General features: G+C 33.8%; 1 protein-coding gene across 3 annotated transcripts in view; it reads left to right on the plus strand.

Annotated features, from left to right (window-relative positions):
• LOC129227577 (disks large 1 tumor suppressor protein-like) overlaps window positions 1-23,405 on the plus strand; it is a 358,608-nt gene that overhangs the window by 214,608 nt on the left and 120,595 nt on the right. For all 3 annotated transcript variants that reach the window (XM_054862160.1, XM_054862161.1, XM_054862162.1), the window contains 3 exons: window positions 17,101-17,136; window positions 19,490-19,537; window positions 21,926-22,050. In XM_054862160.1, the coding sequence (XP_054718135.1) occupies window positions 17,101-17,136; window positions 19,490-19,537; window positions 21,926-22,050 (209 nt within the window). The remainder of the gene's footprint in view (window positions 1-17,100; window positions 17,137-19,489; window positions 19,538-21,925; window positions 22,051-23,405) is intronic.

The following is a 23,405-nucleotide window of genomic DNA, read 5'->3' on the forward strand; positions in this document are numbered from 1 at the left end:
AATGAACAATCAAAGCTTTTAAAAGAATTTAGTGCAATGGCAACCAAGCATTAACAGATAAAGAAGCGTTATCTTGGTCAAACAGTAGCTTAAAATCCTATAATAGTCATTTCTCTCCCTCTCCTGACCTCCTTACCTTAATGTTAAAATTAAAGCAGGGTCAGCGTATGTGATATTCAGCATTAATAATAAATTTTGATACTATTGATAAGTTGATGATAAGACCAATTATTTTTTTTAGTCAAAATCATTTCTCTTATGGTTAGTTGCAGCTTTCTCTGCTTCAAGATTTACAACGCTTTAAAATCGATAAAAATGTATCGAAAACTAATTTTAGAAACAAAGGAAATAGGTATGTAAATAAAAGTATTTTGCAACGAAATTCATGATGATATTTAAAAAATAACGCTGTACAATGTACATATTGTCAGTTGAAATTACATATAACGTAGTTTTTGATTGAAATATAGAGTATCGTATCCAATACTTTTCACAAAGTGTGTTACAGTTTTCATTATCTTAAGTCTCGCTTACAACACTGAAAAAAATGTAATGTCAGTTGCGATATAAAGAAATATGGAAGAAATGGAAACAATCTCAATTACCACACTTCTAGTAATTTTTTTAAGCAGTAGGGTCAGTTGGGGTAAAAGGAAACACGGGAAACAAACTTTATAACCAAACTTCTTGTACTATTTAAATAAACAGTATTGTCACTTGGGGTCAAAGGAAACATGGTGAGTGTAAATGGAAACAAACTTAATAACCACACTTCTAATAATTTTTGAATTGTAGGGTCAGTTGGTGTAAAAGGAAATGTGTGGTAAATGGAAACAAACTCAATTACCACACTTCTAATTTTTTTAAACATTGTCACTGTGGGTAAAAGGAAATATGGGATAAAGTGTGGTACTGGAAACAAACTCAGTACCACACATTTAGTATTTTTTTTTAAACAGCAGGGTCAGTTGGATAAAAGGAAACAAACTCTATCACCACACTTGTATTAGTTTTTGAAACTAAACTGGCTGTGAGTGAAAAGCTAGGTAAGAGGAGACTCTGAGAGTTCCGTAGGTTTCTAAACAATTGTATATCTGTAGGCGTCATCATTGTTTGAAGACGACACTGTGAAAAACTTTATAAGTTTAGTAATTTTACATTTTCCTCTCCATAAGGTCTACAAGTGCGAAGTAATCTGGTTTGAACTAGTTTTATTTTTCGTGTAGATAGTTACTAAAAACATTTTTTGAATTTCACCTTCCCATCTATTTTTGATGTGTAATTTATGTGAATCCTTTTACCCCATAAATACTGTACTCTGGGGTAAATGGAAGTAACAAGTTTTTCATTCTTTTTTGCAAGGCTAACTTTCGGGTGTATTTTACATAAATTCAGGGCTTGATTTAATTTTTTCTGTGAGCTTGCTTGTCAAATGATTTCAGATTACATTTGGAGGATTTAACGGGTCGAATGCGACCTACGAGCCGTACATCGAGTACTGTTGGTGTAGAACTTTTAAGCTTCTAAACTGATTGTGTACAGTGCGATCGCCAACCTTAGTCAACCTAGTGGAGAAATAAATGGGGTTTTTCCATTTACCCCGCAGTCTCTGGGGTAAAAAGAAGCACACTTAGGTAAATGTAAATATGATTTCATTCGCCATCAAGCAGTCATGAAATCAATTTTTTTTTATGTCCAGTTACGTTCAGAGAGTGTAATCTTAGACACAATGTGCGAAATAAATGGGGCAGGATCTGAAATTGAAACATTGAAATTCTGTTTCCCTTTACCACAACTGACCCTAACGAAAGTTTTGGAAGAAAATAATCGTCTAAGGGGCTGCCCACAAAAGATATTACGCTTTGAGAGGAAGGGGGGGGGGGGTTGTGATATTGTGACAGTTTCTGACATGGAGGAGGGAGGGGGGTAACAAGATGTGGATCAAAAATGTTGGAAAAAGTGTGACATCATTTATGGACCACCCCTAAACTCACCGAGTAAAATATACTTGCAGGATATATTGTGTGTATCACGGCCGACTGTCTATTATATTGCGAATCCTAAGAATTAACAGACGCGAAAGAGAAATTAGAAACTGAAATTACACCTTCGCCTTTTCTCTAACTCTCTCCCTGCCTTGGGTGTGCTTGCTGTCAAATAGGACATTGATGAAATTCGGGAATAATGGCATTCCTGCTTTTGTTATTGTCTTCTATTTGCGGCAGTGTTGCTGAACGTAATTCATTAAACGTGTATTGATCGGTATTTCGCTTCTCTGTGTCTTCATTTTGCCACATTTAGGTTGCAGGATAGATTAGTTCTAATGACAAGATATTCGATCACTGCCGCTGGCTTTTGAAGTCATTTATTTATTAATGATTTTTTTCCATGGTTAATGACTAAAATTATCAAGTTTGAATAATAACTGCCTTCTTTTTCTGTCTTAACTCTTTTATTATCCTTGTACTGTTAACAACTTCCTTGAACGGAGTTTTCTTGGAAATAATTGAATCAAATAGATTTTGAGTTGCAGAACTATGGTTTTTTTCTTCTTCTTCTTTTTTTTTCTTTTTTTCTTTTTTTTGAACAATCATTAAGGACAGGTCAGAGAAGTCGTACTGCAATAGGGAGGTCCTGGGTTCGAATCTCGGCACGGGCATGAATGTATTTTCTCGCTCCTGTCGCTGTCCTGCCTTTGTGTGAATCGTTGCCTATACTCTTTTAACGGGTCCTTATGGCATGTGTGTACTGTGGAAGTCGGGCTTCACACCAAATTACGGTACAGTAAAGTTAAGCAGCGCACCCTAAATTGCCAGCCTAGCGGGTATACGACGACGACAACAACAACAAATAAAAGAAGATTGCAGAATATTTTCCCCCCTTCTCTAACTTTTTAATTGATTAATTTTGTGAACTGTCATACCAGTGTAAGCAATTGAGTCCAGAATGTTTTTAGAATTGTTGCTTAAATTTACCGACAGTTAAGCTTATTGTTGCCTTGAATTCAACTTTGGTTTTGCCCCTTAATGAAATCAGTATGCATATGCATCCTCCCCTTTTTCTCCTCTGATTTAAACTGAAAGTGTTTTAACCTTCTGAAATTCTTTTGACCTTTTGCCTCCCCAATCGATATAGTTAAATTAATGTCTGAAAAAAACTCACTGTTTTCATGACATCGAATTTGTTGCGACTTGTGAAAGTGTTCTTTTTCTGATCTTGGTTTCAAAACTAGACCTCCAAAGTACAGGATCCTACTGTAAATTTCTAAACGAAACACAGTTTTTATACATAGCTAGAAAATCGCCCGTCAAAGTATGACGGCTGAAAATTATGAACGAAGCGATTGCCTGCTTGATGTTATTTTGATGGTTGAAATTTTAACCCTAACTCCAGTGGATGAACCCTAAACTCCAGTATGTAGCGTTCATTGTTGACCACTTTTTCGTTTCTTCATTCCCCTGAAATGACAGTTTTACCAGTAAAACAGTTAAGTTACCGGATCCAGTTCAGCCTTGTCAAAATAAAGCATTTCCCTTCATGTCAAACATTTTCAAAAAATATTATCAAAATATCATGCCGTGGCGCGAGTTTCATTGTTGATGACGTCAGGAGCGTTACTCGATCATTTGCTATTATATATATGAGGATTATGATTAGAGAAATGTGTTTCTGTCGGGTTGCTTATCAAAATATGACTAGAGGTAAGCCCGTCATCTTGCATTTTAGATGCGGTTTTTTTTTTTTTTTTTCAGATCTTGTTTCCTATTGCAAAAGCTTTGCTTTCCAGTTAAAATTTTTGTCGATGAATTAAGAAGCATTAAATTACCCTTAAAACGGTATCTTTTTTGTAACTGTAAGAGCTGTGCAGATTTGTTATTTCTAAGTTCGTGAAATTTTGAAAAACTGACCATTTTTCCTCCCTATTTAATTTTTGGGACTCTGCTAAAGATCTACACCACATCAATTTTTTTAGTTTGTACTCTGGTTCAAAATTACGATGAAATGATTGGTAGTTAATAAGTAGAGTAATTGCAACTACATGTACGTACGTAACTTAAAGCACGCTGAAATAATTAGAAGTAACACCGGATAAATTTTTTCAAACCTAAAAGTAAAATTAAGTGTTGTAAACCATAGCGAATCAAAAAGTCTCGCAACAGTTACATTTCATCAGGATGGCATACTGGTCATTAAATTATGTTTAGTGCGATAAACAGCAATTAAGTGGATGAAAGTAGCATCGATACCAAAAATGCACGTTTTAAGGAATAAAAGGATGAATAAAATAATAATCCTATACTTTTCTCTAACATTCCCCTGCATAAAACTGCAATTTCGTTATATTTTCCAAGCTCATATATCATGCAAATTTCAAACTTACGAATTTTTACAAAATATTCCTCCTTCTTTTCTCGATAGCCATCTCGCAAAAAGTGAATTATTTCATTCTGCTGAAAAGTTCTAATGGAATATAAAACAGTTTCTTCATCCGGGAGGGGAAGAAGAATACTCGGCTATATGGGAAGCGTTGAATTTTTATGTCTCCAATCTTTATTAAACTAGCTCGGGTCCAGTTACAAAAAAGTAGCTTTCTTTGAGCGCCCCATTTTCCATAAATTTACTGCGGAAAAAACTGACAGAAAGGAACCGGAAACATGCTAAAGCCTTGAATTCGAAACTCCAGCCTGTTCTTGGTTTCTCTATGTTGGTATTTCGTTTCTTTTCTTGTTCTGAAATTTCGAAAATCTTACCATTTCCGCATATTTATTTTCTTTCCACTATTGTGTTTTCTAGTTTTAAATTGAAGAGAGGTTGAACTTTCTCTCCCTCTTAGGTCTGTTTTGAAGAAAATTTTTAGAATTAGCTATTGTTTATGTTTGTAATCCATTTTTCCAACCCAATTTGATTAAAATAATTTTAAACAATATTTTCTTTAAATTCTGCATTTCGCAAATGATTTCTAAATGTATATTTCATTCTTTTTTTTTTCTTAATTTTCGAATTTGATTGGCACTACAAAAAACATTGCAGACGATTCTCAACTGAAAATTTTCAGGCATCGATCATTGGCATTAGCACCCTCGATCCTGTTAACTTCAGGGTTAGCCGAATTGGACCCAATTGGGTTGGACCCAATGGGTTTTTTTGAAAAAAACCATTTAAAAAACCCCATTATTTAGCCCACTTTTGGGTTTTTTTAAATTTTCTGAGAAGTTTTTAAAAAAATTAACTAATTTAAATACTTTTACAGTTTAAACTTCTTTTTTATTTGTTCTTCACCACAGACAATGAACATAAAAAATGAATTTTGAACTTTAATAGTATTTCTTAACTCTTAACGGCATAAAAAAAAATACTTCAAAGATTTTAAACAAATATATTTAACTTTTTTCTTTAACTGGTCAATAAATAAATCAAATTATCTTGACCAAGTCCTGTCACGTCTGATTTTCTCAATATTTGTAGATTGTACAAAGAAAACTAATCTAGTTAAAAGGCTTTCATGTGAATTATTTTCTGCAAACCAACGCGTCACAAATCTCGAATAAACACAAGGTATATTTTTTAGAAATTAACAGATTTTACAAACGGTCGACAGAAAACAGAACAGGTACAGTATTTTCATTATCTTACGAAAAAGTTTAATATTTCTTACTCTGTACACAGAAATAGAACAACGGGCAACATAAAATTCAAAGAAATGTCTTGATTGAGCTGGAATTCAGTAAAAAGGGATTTAAACTACTTAAGGTTCTACAACAGTTTTTCATAACAAAATGAAATACAATAAAGTAAAATGCAAAAAAAAAAAAAAAAAAAAATTAGTAATTAAAAACTAACAATAGATTTTATCACTCGAGAAGTAACTTTGCCTTAACTGTTGGTAATAATGAAAATGAAAAAAATCTAAAACTTCACCATTCTTGGGTTTTTTCGTCTTTTATACTTTTCTTCAGAAAACGCTGAATTTTAACTAGTTTTCCAGCTTTTTTTTTTTACCCAAAGACAATTTTTGCACTTAGTCCATATCCTTATGCTACAATATGCTACAAGTACCCCACATTTCCCCTAAAAAAAAAGACAAAAAAAAACCACATTTCTTTTAAAAAACCCAACTTTAGTTGGTTTTTTTGGGTTTTATTTAAAAAAACCCAAAAAACCCTGGGTCCACGGACCCTTTAAAAAAAACCCGGGTTTTTCCCAACCCTGGTTAACTTGTGTTCCACAATCACAAAAACGGAGTTTTCAGTAAGTTCACATAAGATCTTAACCTGCCAAAATTCTTTCATTACATCAGTTTCATATACTGTGCTCTCTATTTATAGTTTTGCATCAATTTAATTGTGAATAATTGTTTTGCAAATGATTTACCTTGGCATAAAACAAAGTAGGAAAAAAGCATTGTCTGTGCCACGGGCACCGGGGGGGGGGCTGCAAATGGGAACTCAAGCCCCCCCCCCTCCCTCCCTTTGAAATTAGAACTTCATTGTCTTAGTACCTTTTTCTTTGCAAAAATGTAAAAACATTTCTACTCCAGCCATTAATGAATAATTTATTAAAAATGTCAAATTTTAATAACTAATCTGTACTGAAATCGGTTTCTATGGGTAAAATATTTTGTTTAACCATGGAGAAAATATCTGAGCCCCCCTCCCCCTCCCTTAAAATTTTGTATATGGGCGCCCTTGGAATGTGCCCTTATGAAATAAACTATATTTTCACGTTACTTTTCAAAATCTTCTTTTATGAAGGCAGCAATAAAATTAAAAGCATATTTTTTTTTATTACTTTGCTATATCTTAACGAAAAAATGGAATTGTTTTACTGTGAAATATTTTTCCTGATTTTGAAAACTTAAAAACTGGGACTTTAGTTCACTTTCCACAACTCGCCGCTGCAGCATCTGTTTGAGCTCGGCCTTGTACTTTGTACATTTGTAGGGTCTGTCATGAAACTAAAATTCAAACCCATTTTCAGTCGGCGCAAAATGTTCTTGTCCGCAGATATTGCCTTTTTAGTAGCTTTGCGATATAGATTTTAGTGCTGTAGATCCTCTCTGTGTATCTGCATGGCCAATAACTTCGTGATGTTTCCTGTTTGCGAACTTGGTTTGCAGGCATGTGCCTCAGGTTGTGACTCTTCTGGGAATAATATGTATTCCTACATGAACGGAAATTTCGTGAATCTCCATCCTGAACCAGTGGTCCTTAAAAGTTGGGAGGGGGGCAATATGCACAAATGGCGAATGGCGTAAACATGTTTACCTTCTCCCAATCTCGTAACATTGATTTATTTTAATGTGAATGCTATCTAACGTAAGGTTGACACATTCTGACATTTTGTTGTGTACTATGCTGTCCGGGGTTGCTTTCTGAAATTGAAATAAACACAGGCGAATATTCACACTTGCTGCGTTTCCAATTCCTGTATATTCAACTAGCTACGTCGCGTCGCCCGGCTCTGCTCGGTCTAACTCGAAAATAAAAGTTGTGTCAAGTGACGCATGTTCAACAATCAGGCTTAAGTAAAAGAGAAAAAAAGTCACCGTGAATTTAGCGATTTTTCGTCTAAAAATATTAAATTTTGATTTCTTGGATAATTAATACAAAAAAAATCCTTATGTGAATTCCTGAGCATCAAAGGACTGCTGTGCCACAACATTCTTGTTTGAAATTATAAGAATTATAAGTAAAAAATTAACTCATCTTTTCGAGTCGTTTCTTCTTTCTTTTAATAAGGGGAATGAGCCTGTAAAATAAAATTTATTTAATTAATATTTTTTTAAATAGTCGAGTAATATCAATACCTCACTGACAAAATCTTTCATCTTTGCATTGTTTATGTTTTGTTTTCATTCACATTTCTATTAATTATGTGAATGAAAATTAACGCCTAACTATCTAAAGCTTAAAAAATATTCACAACGATTTTCCTTAACATAGCGCCTTCAAATGAGACTTACTGTTAATTTCACTGAATAATTAAATATCGCCACATTAGAATTCGAATCATTGACGAACTAATCATTTGAACGCACAACTAAATATTTAACGAAGAGCTTTATTATATCCAATTTCGACTCGAATTCCATTATGTATCTCTCCTTGCGCTCAAAACTCATTTTGTTTTGTCATTATCAAACTGTAAAGGTATATCACTTTCTCATTACCTGCTAAAACAATGATTCAGGTTTATCGCTTCTGTTTAAGCCATTCTATAGTTCAAAGTTACGATACAGGAAAATTATTTACGTCGACAGATAACTGCATTCGAATGGTTATTCACTGTTCGTGTGCAGATTATAATCGCTTGTTGGAGCTTCCGTTGCCAGATATGTTATTTGTGATCCAGAAGGAGATTGTGAAGAAAGACTGAAATTGACGGTTCATTTTCCACTGTACGTAAGTTTACAAAAATAATTAATTTAAGATGTTTTAATATTAAGCGAGAAAAGAAAAAGTAAATAAATGCTAAAGTTCTTGATTATGAGCAAGAAGATCATAAATTAATGCATGTTCTTGAGACTTTTTTTGATTAGGAATGTCCACGAGGGGCGAGGAACGGGGGGGGGGGGGCATGGCGAAGATTGCCTTTCTGATTTATTTTTTTTTTGGGGGGGGGGGGAGTGTTAAGAAAACGAGAAAATTGGTGTGCTTTTCCGTTCGTTGGGGGTGTTCATTCACTGAGTTGGTGCACTTTTTTCTTTTCGCCCCCCACCTCCAATAAAAAAAACTTGACACAGTACCGTATAAACTTTCTTATTTTTGAAAAAATAATTACACTAACAGAGTGATTGCAAAACAAAAAAAAAAGTGGATTTTCAAAAGGTTACCCCGATTTAGGAATGTTAGCTCTATACTAGCGTTTCTTTAATTGTGTTCCGCGGAACCCCAGGGTTCCACGAAGCTCCCTCAGGGGTTCCATGAGACTTGCATGTTTTCATTCTACATCTTTGAAATTTGTCACTTAAAAAATCAAAAAAAAAAAAAAAAACACTTTTCCAAAATTAAAAATAAATTTACTTTTACCTTCGTACACTTATCTGAGTTTTATTACCCATTAGGGTTAGTCACTATAGGAATAATTTTATTTGTCGCCTGAAATTGTGCATTTAAGATTCAACTTCGAAATTTTCCAAGATCTGTCATAAAGCACCTCTTTCTCACTTTTAAACATTTCAATTTCGAAAAAATTCATTTCGGAAGAAGCTACTGACCCATACTATCACCAAAGATAGTTTAAAAGTGACTTCAGTGTTGAAAAACATATGGAAGAACACCCCAAATTCCCTTTCCTGCATCATTACCAAATATTTCCTAAAATTACGATTTTTGGTGTAAAATTCAAATTCACGCTCCCGCTACAACGCGATCCGACTTACGCAAAATGGCTATAACACGAGTTTTTCAGAGGCAACGAATTTTAGAGCTAAAGCGAATTTCTCTCTCTCAACACGAAAATATTTGTAAAGGAATCGTGTTGCTAAGTTTCGGCTTTGTTATTGACTACTAAACATTGACTTCGTGATGTACTTTCCATCCTTTCTACATCACTGACTGCGCAAGCTCCCACACACCGCACTATAAACATAGCTTTTTTAATGTGTATATATCATCACTCCTCATATTTTTCATTTATTTATTCTAAATATAAAAGGTGATGAAACATTGTGGCACTTAGTCACGCTGTTTCATCTAAAGTTTGAAGGTGGAAACAAAAAGCGAAATTTGTGACGATTTAAGAAAAGGTAAAGATTCTTAATGCTCTTGAACAACTAGAAAGTGGGTCGAAGGTAGCGGGACAATTAGGCATGAATGAATCTTTCATACGTATTATTAAAAGTCAAGAGAAAAAAAAAAAAGGCAATCCGGTATAAGTCCAGACCTTAGTTTTAATATGAAGCTCGCAGCGTAGTTTTTAAGCAAAATGCAAACAATATGAAATTGGAATCTGCTCTTGTATTGAAGATTATCGAGTCCCTGAAAGAGGGGTGTTACCATAGATGTAAATGTTATAAAAGTAAATGCGAAGCAACTGAATTCAAAAATATATTAGAATGACGATCAGATTGCGCAGCATAAATCATCATCTTCAATATTTAAGTTATAAATGTAACTTACTGTACCTACAGTATAGTACTCTTACAGTGCATTGTTTTATTACTACATACTGTACGTACCGTACTGTTTTATTTTTATGTCTCTCTCTCTCTCCCAGTGACCATTAATTTTGTGCATCGTAGCATTATTTTATGTTGAATAATGCAACTTTTTGTAAAATACGGTAAAAATTCAGCTTTTTATGTAAGAAACGGTAATATATAGTTTAAAAATGGTCTAAAACTGTTTAAAAGGTGTTTAAAAATGTCTAAAGTGAGTGGATATGTTAATAAAAATAATCATATACACAACTTTTCCACAACGCGAAATTTCGATCTATACGCGAGGAGTCTTGGAACGCATCCCTCGCGTAAGTTGGGATCCGACTGTATCCTACTATTAATACTAGCCACTCTCCCAGTATCTATGGCAGCAGTTGCAAGCAGAACAACATTTAACGAGTGAGGAACAATTTAAGTCAACATAACGTACAGTGACATCAAAGTCTCTGATTAATAAATAACTTTAAAAATTGTTGTAAAATAAGAGACATTTTAGTTTTTAGATTTTAAAAACTTTTTCTGTGTAAATTTTAGTGAATTTTAAAACTATTGTAAGGTAGAACACATAAGTATTTCTGTTCCTAACTAAGAAAATATTTTAATCATATAACTCATGCATAAATTCTGAAGTGATTTATCCCTTTTAAAAATGCACAGAATCACAAACAGGCATAGGCGGCTCGTACGAGGGGGCAAGGGGGCAATTGCCCTCTCACTTTCAACCGGAAAAGGAGCCTCCACTTTTCTAAGTTCAAAACTAAGGGTCGAATGAAAAATGATAGTGATGATCTAATCACGTGTTTAAAGGAAGAATTGACTTAATAAGTGCTTGTTTTATGCTATTTTTTCATGTTATTATTTCGTAAAAATTAAAATGAAACTTAGTAAATGGGGGGGGGGGGGATTTTGTAGGAGGGAATCTTCTGTGGCCATCCGGTCCCGCTTTTTGAGTCCGTTTCTCGAATTTTTGAAAGAAGGTCAATTCATTAATAATGACGTAAAAATTAAACTGCCCAATTTTTGAAGAAACAATTTAGTTTTAAGAATGTGTCGCCCACCAAACCTGCCCCCCCCCCCGCACCTCCTTTGACCCCCACTGTTTTGGGGTACCATCCGCTTATGCAAGTAGAAGTGTTTTGGTGTTAAGTATAATAATTAGCAGTTAGCAATAATTACCAGTCTATAATGAAGTCCATTTAATTATCAATAACGACAAATAGTTAATGTGATAGTCTCTTTGAGGTAAGGGCCTGGGCTTCTTCTCAAACAGAACCTTGGCTTCGCCATTGCAAGCTATTGACAAAAAACTAACGGTTCCACGAAAAAAGTGAGAAAGTTTAAAAGGGTTCCATTGATTAAAGAAATTAAGAAACGCTGCTCTATACAACTCTCTGGTGGAGCTTAAATAAAAGATCGAGTTCTAAATTTTCAATTGACTGCCGCTAGATGTCTCTACATGTCATCTTTTGTGTTCCACTTGTTATTTGTTATTCGGTGAGTCAAAATGGCGATCAGCGGAGAGATGATTTAGCACTTCATGATGCCCCCCCCCCCCCCAAAAAAAAAAATTACCGGACCTAACACCATGGGAATTTTTCTTGCTGAATATGTAATGGATATTGTGATCATAGTATGGTTGGATCACTGCAGCAGTGGCTTTTGTGACTGCGTGCACGATAGAACGTGCGTGGCAGGAGTCAAAGTGAATGTGTGATACTGCTCAGGCGTCATGAGGGGAGCACATAGAACGTTTTTGGCATGTTCTAAGTACGTGAAAAGAGAAAAAGAAATTCGTTTTTTCACCATTTTTGTTAAACAAAATATACACGTTTGAAGCTCAACCATTCTTTTTGAATCACCCTATATGTCGATTAAAACATTTTTATAACCATGTGCCAAATGCTAATTTTAACGAAGTTATGAATTTTTCAAAACGAAGTTGTGCTTAAGTGTTCATTCACTTGTCGGTCTGCCCTTTAAGCAATGTGCTTCATCTTGGTAAATGTGTGTATTGGAAAATGTTAAAAAGCTTTTGTTTTGCATTGAATATACACAGTAGAATCCCGAAAACTCGGCCTAATGTGGACCGGACCGAAAGTGTCCAATTGTGGGAACATGCCGGATTGTGGGGAACGCGCACAACAGGTTCTTCGCGCAGTGTTTTTTCCTCCTTTCCATAATATGGTCGAGTTTTCTAGACTTGGCCAAATCCGTTGGATTTTAGGGGAAATATTTTGGGGAAAAAATACCTTGACTGTATTGAAATGAATTCAACAGATTTATTTGCATATTCATTCATGGAGACGTTATTTTGTCGAACGTCTCAAATTTCGGATGCTTCTAATTTCATGAACCGTAGATTTTTCGAGTTGGTTTTCTTTCTTTTTCAAAAAACTTCTAAAAAACGAGTATCTGTAGCTCGCATTGGAAGTAAAGTAGGGAAATACATAAAATTGTAAGTGTTATTTACTGATTCCATCACTTTCAAAAAGAGATGCCCATAAAAAATCATGAATGCCTTCCAATATCCTTCTTTTGAAATGTTTCTCGAAATTTAAATCTTCGGAACCAAAATCCACTTTTGACGTAAGACATCTACAAAAATTGCCCGTGATTTAACCTCCTTTCAAAAGAATTGTTTTTAATATTTTAGAGAGAAGACGCTCTTGGCAGTGTTTGATAAATATGAGCATTTACTTTTATTCAATATTTCGAACCCGATGCGTGCAATCTTTTATGTGTAGGTCTTCCATCACGCAGAAACTATCGCGAGTATTAAAGGGTGAATTTTATTTGTATGTAGGATTTTTGAATACGCTGTTGTTTCATTTATAAAATCGAATTTCAACCATTGCTTTTGATACAAGCAAAGGATGTTCTCTATTTTTTTAGATAACGGGGTGGGCTGTTCCAAAGCAGACCTTTTGCAAAATGCAATCGTATCATAAATATGGAATGACTTATTAATTACTTAATAGAAGCGTTTAGAAGAATGCACATGGTGTTTCGAAAGAGGAATAAAGTTCTGCTAGTTATATTATTAAAAAAATGTGTTTCACCAAGCGTGCAATAATGGTTTGTATCTTTTGAACTAGCTTCGGATCTATAAGCTGTCTGTTTTATCTGGAGGGAGCAAGTCCAACCATTAGCTTTACAAAAGTTGACCCAAAAAAACCCCAAGTCACGTGACTCGACAACAACGAATGGTTGGCACGTTTTGCGTGAAACAAGCGAAAGACACCAGATTTCTTCCAATGCTTTGCTTTAAAATCTGTCACGTGACTTTGGAGTCTTGGTTTCATAAAAGAAAGTCTACACTCCCTTCATTTTATATTTTCTCAATGGTTTTTATCCGATGGAAAAAAACTGGAGGGAAAAATCATAGACCTTTCAGGGCTGTAGTTTATTTATTAATTTATTGTTATTTTAACGGTTTATTTTACCGGGTTTTTTTTTTTTTTTTTTTTTTTTTTTTTTTTTTTTTTTTCCCTTTGTTGTAGGTCTTTAAGAGACCCGGCACAAATTTTACAATTGCAAAGAAGCCCCTTTATGAAAGTTTTTGTCGCAAAAAGCATTTTTCACGAGTAGCCACCATTAGTATAAAAACAATCTCTTACCTCAATTCCGTTTATTATGTCGATATCACTTTTGGCGCGCATCTTTCTTGGCCGTTAACAGTAGCTTTCTTCTGAATTTCCATTTTGAGTTAAACGGTAAAGGCTTTTTCATGCTATCGCATTTTTGTACTTAGAAGAAAATTGTTAAGTTTGAGGCAATCTGGATGAAGATGGCTTCCCATTGGAGGGGGGTGGGAGTATTATTGCAATTAGTTGAAAGTACTTGCGCTTGTCACCAGTAACATTGATCGTGTATGCTCTTTTTATAAAAAAATTTTACATTGGTCAAATTAATAATACTAATTATTATTATAAGTCGCTTATTTTATTTATTTAATTAGATAATGCCAGAAAACATTCAACGTTGTAGCGATAATGCGCTGTTTTTAAAAATTAAATAGCCAATAAAGATTGGATTCGAGACTTCAGTAAATTGTCGGTTTCTTTTAGACGTTTTACCCAAAATTCTGCTGGTGGCCGATTCTTAAAAAAGTGTCCCGTGCGTAACGCTAAGTTCTTTATTTTATTCAAGTAACTATTAATTAAATATGGGATTAACTTATGCTTTGATAGTATAGCAAAGCATGAAAACTTTTTCCAACAACATTATTTTTTAAAGGCTTTATTTAGCTGAAAAGATAAAAAAAAAATAAATAAAAAAATAAAAAAAAAACTAAGCGTTACGCACGGGACATTTTTTCGAGAATTGCCCTGTTAAGTTTCTTAATGATTCTCATTAAAAATGCAAAGTTGTTTCGTCCTCATTCTCCCGTTTTGGCTTTTCGATCAATTTGTTTTTTTTTAATTTGGATTGTTAAAATTTTTCTGCTGCAAGTGCTCACAAGACGTCGCATAGTGCATGCCTAGAAACTCGCATGTCTTTTAGTTTCTCTATAAACGGCATTGTTCATAGCTTGAAATTAATCGTTTGCGAAACTTGATTTTGCGTTCTTTCTTGCTCTGTGTTGAAACTCATTGTAGGGCTTTTAGCGAGGATTTTCGTTCAGATTAAATTATTTTGCTCGTATTTATTTCTCGAACTAATTGATTAACACAGATTTTATTTAGTTCAATTTCATTTGAGCCCGCTTATAACGAGCTCTGATTTAACGAAAACCTGGATTTAGCGAGGAAATCGGAAATATTTGCTTATTACAATGTTAAGTCTTTGGGAGCATAACTCGCTTACAACGAGCAAACCCCGCTTAAAACGAACAATATTTTTTTGATTCATAAAATTTATATTGACTTTCAGCTCCGCTTAACCTTTCTCGGATAAAAGGATCAGAAAAGTCCTTCAATATTCTGAAGTTATCTGAAATTTAGTCGTGAGTCATAAATCCTGAAAACAAGTGATAACTGATAATGGCTCTTTTTTTTGTAATTTGTGGAGTAAAGAAGCATTTAAGAATTATTTGTATGTAAAGGGTTTTTTTTTTTAGAGGTATAGAACTTTAAGTCGGGGACACTGTATGATCTGTGGGCCAATTTGATAGTTGTCACTTGTTTTGTGTTTGGTTTGCCATTTCATCATGAATAGACAACAGGACGGTGCATAATGCCACACATCGCGTGTCACAATTGATTTATTGAAAGAAACGTTCGGTGAACGAATAATTTCGCTTAATGGACCCGTGAAATGGCCTGCAGGATCTTGCGATTTAACTACGCTGGACTATTTTTTGTGGGGCTGTGTGAAGTCTCAGGTCTACACCGATAAAGCATTGGTTTCCTAGGAGCGAACACGCTTAGCGTCGGCGTCGCTCCTCGCCGAGGCGAAAACTTGATTCTTCTGCCCATGCGCGCCCGAGCTAATTCGACGTCGTGAATGACCACGCCGGAATCCATTTGGCTTTGATTTCAGCGTTACGGCGATGAGCGACGTCGAAGCTCGGCGATTCGCTTCTAGGAAACCAAGGCTTAAGCCACAGGCGATTGACGCCTTGGACGTGAACATTCGCCACATATCACTCACATACGGCCCCCATTACTGCAAAATTTGATTGAAAATTCGACTTCCCGATTAGACTTTCTCCAAGCCAGCCGGAGTGGCCATATACCAGAAATCACATTTAAATAAAAATGGCAAAGAATCATCCTCCGAATAAAGCGAAATTCATGGCAATTTACATCATTTAACGGTGTTTTATTTGGACCTAAAGTTCTATACTTCTAAAAAAAACACCCTTTATATGTGTATTTCCCAAAATCAATGACACAAGAAAGATGCATTCAGACACTTCATAGCAAATTTACCAACTTCTTTCGTACTGTACAGAGATTGGAGAGACAACTGTAGACAACTCCTCCACACTTCTGCCCCGAATGGTAACAAGACCTTCTCAGTTTTGGTGGGAGATGTGGAGTGACTTTCCAACGCCATCTAACTAAGAAACCCGGAACTACAGCTGACTTGATTGAAATTTACAGAGATTATAGAGGAAAAGAAAATCAACTACGATGACTTTTTATGATTTTTTTCATGAACTTGCATTTTACGAGTACTCGGTTATAACGAGCAAATATCGCGGTCCCTTTGCGCTCGTTATAAGCGTGTTCAACTGTATTTCGGAGGAATTCCTAAAACGTGATACATATTCACGTAAATATGGCGTGTTAATCAACTTCAAAAGCTGTTTCTGTAGTAATTTAATTTGTCCCCAAAAACGGCACTTGAACTTTAACTTTTAACTTAATGGTTTAATTACTGATGCTCAATTGTTTTTATTTAAAAGAGAAATTCTATGCATTTCAGGTTTTGTTCATGTTATAATCAAACTCTGATGGAAAATAATCTTCGACTTTAGACGAACTCATTTTTGTGTAGGTTGAAAAGGGGGAATTTCTTAGATTAGCACAGCGCCAAGAATCGTTATTGGTACTTCCCTGTTCTATTTTAGCAAACGGAATATCTTAAACCTCAACCGATCGGAAGTCTTTTTACTGGAGCTGACTATATTTTGATCTAAATAAATTCATATTTCTTATTGAGTAATCTCTGCTTTATGCAATGATTAATTGAGGCAGTGAGAAGCAAAGGGATGTAAATGGACATTTTCAAGTTTTGAGTAAAATGCGTTTAAAGATAACATCTCAGGTACTCAGGTTGGCTTTCATTGGAAAGTTTTTTTAAGTACAGCACCCACCACGGTTACTAATACCCTAGTACTATCTCTTGCCCCAAGACAGAGGAGAGGTTCACCTGCCATTTGTGTTATCTCCAGATTTTTAATTTTGCCACTTACATCCCTTTGCTTCTCACTGCCTCAATTTGTAATTCATTTATTGTTGTATTAAAGAATTATTTTTGTTTATTTTCAGGTTCAACCAAATATTATGAACATTTCTGACCCTTATGTAAGTGTTTATTAATGTTAATTAGAAAAAAAAAACATTGCCTATTAAATGAACGTAAATGGACAAGTTTTTATCAACTGTGTTCGTATCCGCAAATTTGAGCCTTCCGATAGCGCTTGTGTAGTTCATACACCTTAGAGGAAAATTATTTTGGATAGCAAAAATATGCTATTGATTATTTAGAATTAGATTGATTTTATTTGCATTTCTAAAAAATGCACCACTTAAATAACTTTGAGTAGCAGTTTCAAATGCGATGTTCATGAAATAATTTAGTTTTTAAAGTTCTTCTTTAAAAAAAATGTTTAATTTAATTGTATGATATAATTTAATCAAAGTTCTACATGTCATAGGATTTGTATTGTAGCTCAATGCGTTCAATGGAATAGAGTCCAGGCTGAAATATCCAAAGCATGTTATCCGCTCAATGTTTTGGGTATCGTACTTCAACTTTAAAGCATTGTTTTTTGTGTTCTCAGAAAAAAAAAAGTATGTTATCAATTGATTAGTTCAGTTGGCAATTCAGATCATACCAGAAGACATTAACAATGTATTTTTATAGGGATAAGTTCTGGAATACAGATTTAACTGATATGTCTGTAGGTTGACATATCTTCACCCTTATGACCCAAAATCTGTGTCTCCTCTACTACGTATGAAATTCAAGGAATTCTCTAACAAAAATAAGTGAACTTCATAATATCGAAGCTTTTTGTCCTATGTACTACAATCATTATGTTTTTACCAAACTGTTAACAGCAAATTCTGACGTATGCTATGAAGTTTAAGTACAGCTTTAAAGGCGAGATTAATGTTTCATTCTGTTACCTTTTCTTTTGCTGACAGTTTTCACCATATCTCTCACCGATGGCACATTTCAAAAAATTCGAAAAAACGTTATAATAATGACTTAATTTGATGCTTTTTCTTACCGCACAAATTCGGACAAAGGTAGTTTACGTTACTAGTGCGTGTTGGCATATAAACAATATAAAAAAGTGACAAATGATTAAAATTTATTAATTTGGAAGAAAGTGTTTCAAACTTTAAACCAAGGTCCCACTAGTTGGCGCTGACGCTTTCGGGCCTTGACAATTTATGACTTTTCTGTGTTAAACGATGCAACTATGATCTGCTGAACGGAATCATGTGAATCCACTAATCACTGTCGACGTTTCAAAGTTTGTTTATTTTTTGATTGGACGACGCCCATTTTGACCGTAAGAGGCGCTGCGCTGGCCCTCTTTGTTGCCACGAGTTTCAGCGTTTGTCACGGCGTATTAGCATAAGCGAAATTTAGTGGTGCAATGCACTAACCAATGAACATAACATTATAAACGTTTTGTGCGAAGTAGTATTTGAGAGTAAATCAGTTAAATATAATATTGTGTTAAACTTTGGTTTTGTCCAATGCTGTTTTTTCCCCCTGAAGATGTCACTGTTGTCGGTGTGTGCATACTATATGGCTACATATTATGGAGAATCTGAATTTTATAATAAGTTGAAAATTTATTTCGAAATTTAGAAAGCTGCAGAATTTAATAATAAAAGAACCGAGTTTAATTCGAAAATTAATTTTTATCACAGTTTAATTCGAAAATTAAACTGTGATAATAATTTCTGACTGTTAGTAGAAATTGCCATATTTGGTCTAGCGTAATATGGTATGCGAAGCGTTTAGAAAATCACAACTGAAAAGTTTATTATTTTTCCTTTCTAGTTTGAATTTCAAAAAGAAAAGACAAAAATGCAGCGTTCCATGAAGCAGCAAAATTGCTAAGTCAAGTACCCGAAAAATAGCTGTTACTTTCTTCAATTTACAAGAAATATTTTTGAGATTAAATTGTTCTCTGTCTGGAAGTGCACAGCTTATTGTAACTTTTTCTGCAACTTCGTAATGGCTCTTAAGTTGTATTTAAAACGTCATGGTTGTTCTTCTGTTAAAGATAAAAGTATTTTTAAAACTTTACCTTTAATGTCACTTTAAGCGCAAGCAGAGGCAATGACACAAAATTCTTCAATAAAACATCAATCTAACATCTGTCTCAATCCTTTTATTTCTTTGATTGTTTTGTATTTCGCTTTACAACCAGATACATTTTCATGATGGAAGTGTTAAAACAAAAAATAATTAATAAATGGATTAAAATTAAATTAATAGAAAAACTGGCGGATGAGAAGAATGTCCCCTGGTTTTGAAACTATTTATTTTATTTTAGTTGTTATTTTTGTTTATTTATCTTCATTTGTGTTTTATAAAGGTCAATGAGTTTTTAATTTGGAAAAGTTTTTTTTGTGCTGTAGCTGTAACTATTGTATAGAGATTATAGAATGTTCTTTTCTTTTCTTACAGACAAATGGCGATGACGAATGGGAGTATGAAGAAATTACGTTAGAACGAGTAAGTTGTTTTACTTTTAATAGGAAGGAGAAACCTGGAAGGAAAGGGGCGGTCGTATATATATATATATATATATATATATATATATATATATTATAAATTTCTGATATATATATATATATATATATATATAATTATTATAAAAAAAATTTTTTGTTTCCTACAAAACTTGCCAAAAAGTTATTTTCCTATTTCACTTCTAAGTTTTGTGTAATGAGGTATTGCAGTAACCTACATCCCAACTGGCGTTATTCCTTTTTAGTAAATATAATAATTTATAAATGATAAGTATTACTAAAATCTTAAGAGTTTCGACGGATGAAAAGTCCAGCTAATAAAATTTGTATTTTAAGACTCCATTCCTTTTTTAATTATTCTGTAATCCTCACCATCCGTTGTCCTATAAAATAAATTACTGAAAACCTAATGTTCAACATACCGCAGCGAGGATAGATTGTTTTCTAAGCGTGGCACTGCATTAGCAGTGAAACAACTTTTACAGTATTCATGCAGCGAGGACAGATTGTTTTCACTGCTGTGACACTGCACTGACAAAGAAACGGCTTTTATAGAATTCATACAGCGAGGGCAGATGGTTTTCACTGCAGTGAAACTGCTCTGACAAAGAAACAACTTTTACAGAATTCATACAGCGAGAAAATATTGTTTTCACGGCAGTGATGCTGCACTGACAAAGAAATAACTTTTACAGATTTCATGCAGCGAGAACAGTCGAATATTTTTCATGATGACATCACTTTAATTAAAACTTGTTTAAAAAATGCGGCGAAACTTGAAAATCAATACTTAAAAAAAAAAGATAATTAAAGTGAATGAGCGAATTTTTAGATCTGGAATGTGTAATTTAATCGCGTGATTTTTTTTTTTTTTTTAATTATTATTTAGCGATTGCAAGTTTTGTGAGGCCTAGTTTTTTAAATTACGATTTTTGTCAAGGATTTGTTTTAGCGATTACGATTTTTGCTTCTATTCTGGAACAATACCGCTAAAATTTTGTTTTCTCGCTTTTTGTAATCTTATTACATTTCAAACGTAACGTATTTTTAAGCAGTCAATTAGCCAGAAAATTCGCATAACCGGAATACGGCGTTTCCCGGACTTTTTCATTAGGCGAACTTTTATTGTAGACTTTTGTGTGCAGAACAAAATAAATGATGACAGCTGCCTAAACTGGAGTTGAAACAAGTCTAAGAGATATGTTTATTTACTTTCTTTACAGAATTAAGTTTAGTCTTGTACAACACAAAAAATTTTTAGATTACACGCCAGGTTTAAACTTCTTTGTGAAAAACTAAAAATAACTAAAAAGTCTCTTAATATTGCTCATGAAAAATAGTTGACTGCGTTTAAATGAGGGGGTCAGGGCCTTGGGTTAGTTTATTTCATTAAGAAGTCAAAGTTCTTCATGCTTTTGAAAAGTCTTAAACTTTTTCCATGACTATTTACATAATGTTCTGTGCCATTGTTGCAAATAATAATAATAAAGCGCAATGTTTTTCTCGCACAACTTCGATCTTGCTTTTATCACAAGTGAGCTTTAAATGCAAGGTCACAATTTATTCAAGCAATTGAAAAAACCCTTTATTATTTAATTATTTTAGGAATATTGCACTTTTTGTAAGTGCCAAATTCAAAGGTGCTCATATAGGGGGCAAGTGGGGGCTCAAAAACCCCCTTTAAAAATTAGAACTTCCCTGCTTTTGGTACTTTTTTCTTTAAAAAAATGTAATAACATTTCTTCTCCAGCTATTAATGAATAAGTTATTGAAAATGTCAAATTTTTAATGACTCTAATCTGTCCTGAAATTGGTTTCCATGGAGAAAATATCCTGCTAAACCGTGGGGAAATTTTCTGAGCGCCCCCCCCCTTACAATTTTGCATATGGGCGCCCTTTTTCAAGATAATATTTATTGTCAACAAAATTCATGGAGTTTTGAGGGTAAACTGTAGATAAATTTTGTGTAAACTCTTAATGCTGTTCTAATCTTTAAAATAAACACAAGGGGAACTGATTGCTTACACATTGTCAAAAGTTTTTTAAAAAGGCCTGAGTAGTGCATCAATCGAAAGAGCTTTAGACATTTTGCTCAATGGCAAATTTTAAAAAATATCGGTTGCTAATGGTGTATTTACCGAAGTGTAACACAGTTTTATAAGTAATTGAGCGGCAATTCATAGTTCATGTCCCTCATGATTTTACAAGTGCCATCCAAGAAAGCATTTTTGTTTGCAATGTCTGTTTTATTATTTTCTCACATAGACAAAGTTCAACTAGCTTTAATGTATGTTCAAACAGTGTAAAAACTTTTAAATTTTATTAACATGATTGCAAGACACAATTTATAAATAGCTGTTTGTTTTCTTAGGGTGGTGCTGGTTTGGGCTTCAGCATAGCTGGTGGCACAGACAATCCTCATGTGGGAGAAGATCCCAGTATTTATATCACAAAATTAATTCAAGGCGGAGCTGCAGCAGCTGATGGCCGACTACAGTAAGTTATAAGAATATTTTTACAACAAAACAATGTTTTCAAGCATTTTTTGAGAAATTTCAAATACCGGTATTCCGGCATCACGTTTTAAAAATACCGAATACAGTTATCGAACTTTTGGTCCGGTATTGCAATTCCTACATATAGTATTTGAGTTTATTTCTTAGTGTTAAATGACAGCAATTAAATATTAACAAACCACCATTGAAATTTTCAGAGTGTTTGGTTGGGTTTGATTATTAGGAGACGTTCTTTTAAAATTTCTGTTAATGTTTTAATGGAGCTGCAAAACATAGTTAGAAATGCTTGGAAGATTGGCTCACCATGTGATTAAAGCCTCCTTTCAATCAGAAGAAAGGATATATGAAGGAAATACTGATGAAGCAAATAGGTATCCAACAAAAGGCTTTATTGAACCAAAAGTAGGATGAATCATTGCCAAATATAGGGTTGCCATTGGCGACTTTTGCGACTATTTCTTACCTTAGGCGACTATGGCGACTTTTTTGGCAAAAAACAGGCCAAAAATGACTATTTAAAAAAAAAAACAGCGACTTTTTACAATAAAAAGCTATAATTATGTTTGGGAAAATAAGTTTTTGTTTTCTTGTAGTTACTACAGATAGTCATCTTTTGATTGTGTGACACAATGTATTTTTTGAATTTGTAAGTATTTAAAAAATATTGGAAATATCAACTTCATTACTATTCTGAGAGTTGCTTTTTTGAAGTAGTAGTTCCAGTAAAAAATGTTGAATGATGTTAAAATGCATGTTAGAGCTGAGAAATTAAGTTTTGATTTTTTTCTTTTTTTGCATATACTATAAATAGCTATGTTTTAAGATTTTCTGTTGTGTGATTTTGTTACACTAAGTATTTTTTGAGTTAGTAAATAGTTAAAAGATATTGGAAAAAGCAACTAAATGAAACTCATGCCACGGCATGATAATTTGATGATATTTTTTGGTAATGTTTGACATGCAGGGAAAGGCCTTTTTTTGACAAGGCTGAACTGGGTCCAGTCACTTTACTCTTTTATTGGTAAGATTGTTATTTTAGGAGAGTGAAGAAACGAAAAAACTGTCAACTATTAACGCTATCTACTGAAGTTTAGGGTTCATCCTCTGGAGTTAAGGTTAAAACTTAAACTACCAAAATATCACTAAACAAGCAGTTGCTTCGTTAAAATGTAGAAAAGTTAAACCAACTTTCAACCATCATACCTTAACAAGCAACTTTCTAGTCTAAAATATTTGTTTATTCTTTGATTTGATTTTTTTTTCTTTTTAATTTGTAAGAGAGCAGGCAGGTTTTCTGGGGTTTTGCTAGTTGTTTTTGAAAAAGAAATGGGCAAA

The sequence above is a fragment of the Uloborus diversus genome, chromosome 8, assembly GCF_026930045.1.
Source record: "Uloborus diversus isolate 005 chromosome 8, Udiv.v.3.1, whole genome shotgun sequence".
Lineage (NCBI taxonomy): Eukaryota > Metazoa > Arthropoda > Arachnida > Araneae > Uloboridae > Uloborus > Uloborus diversus.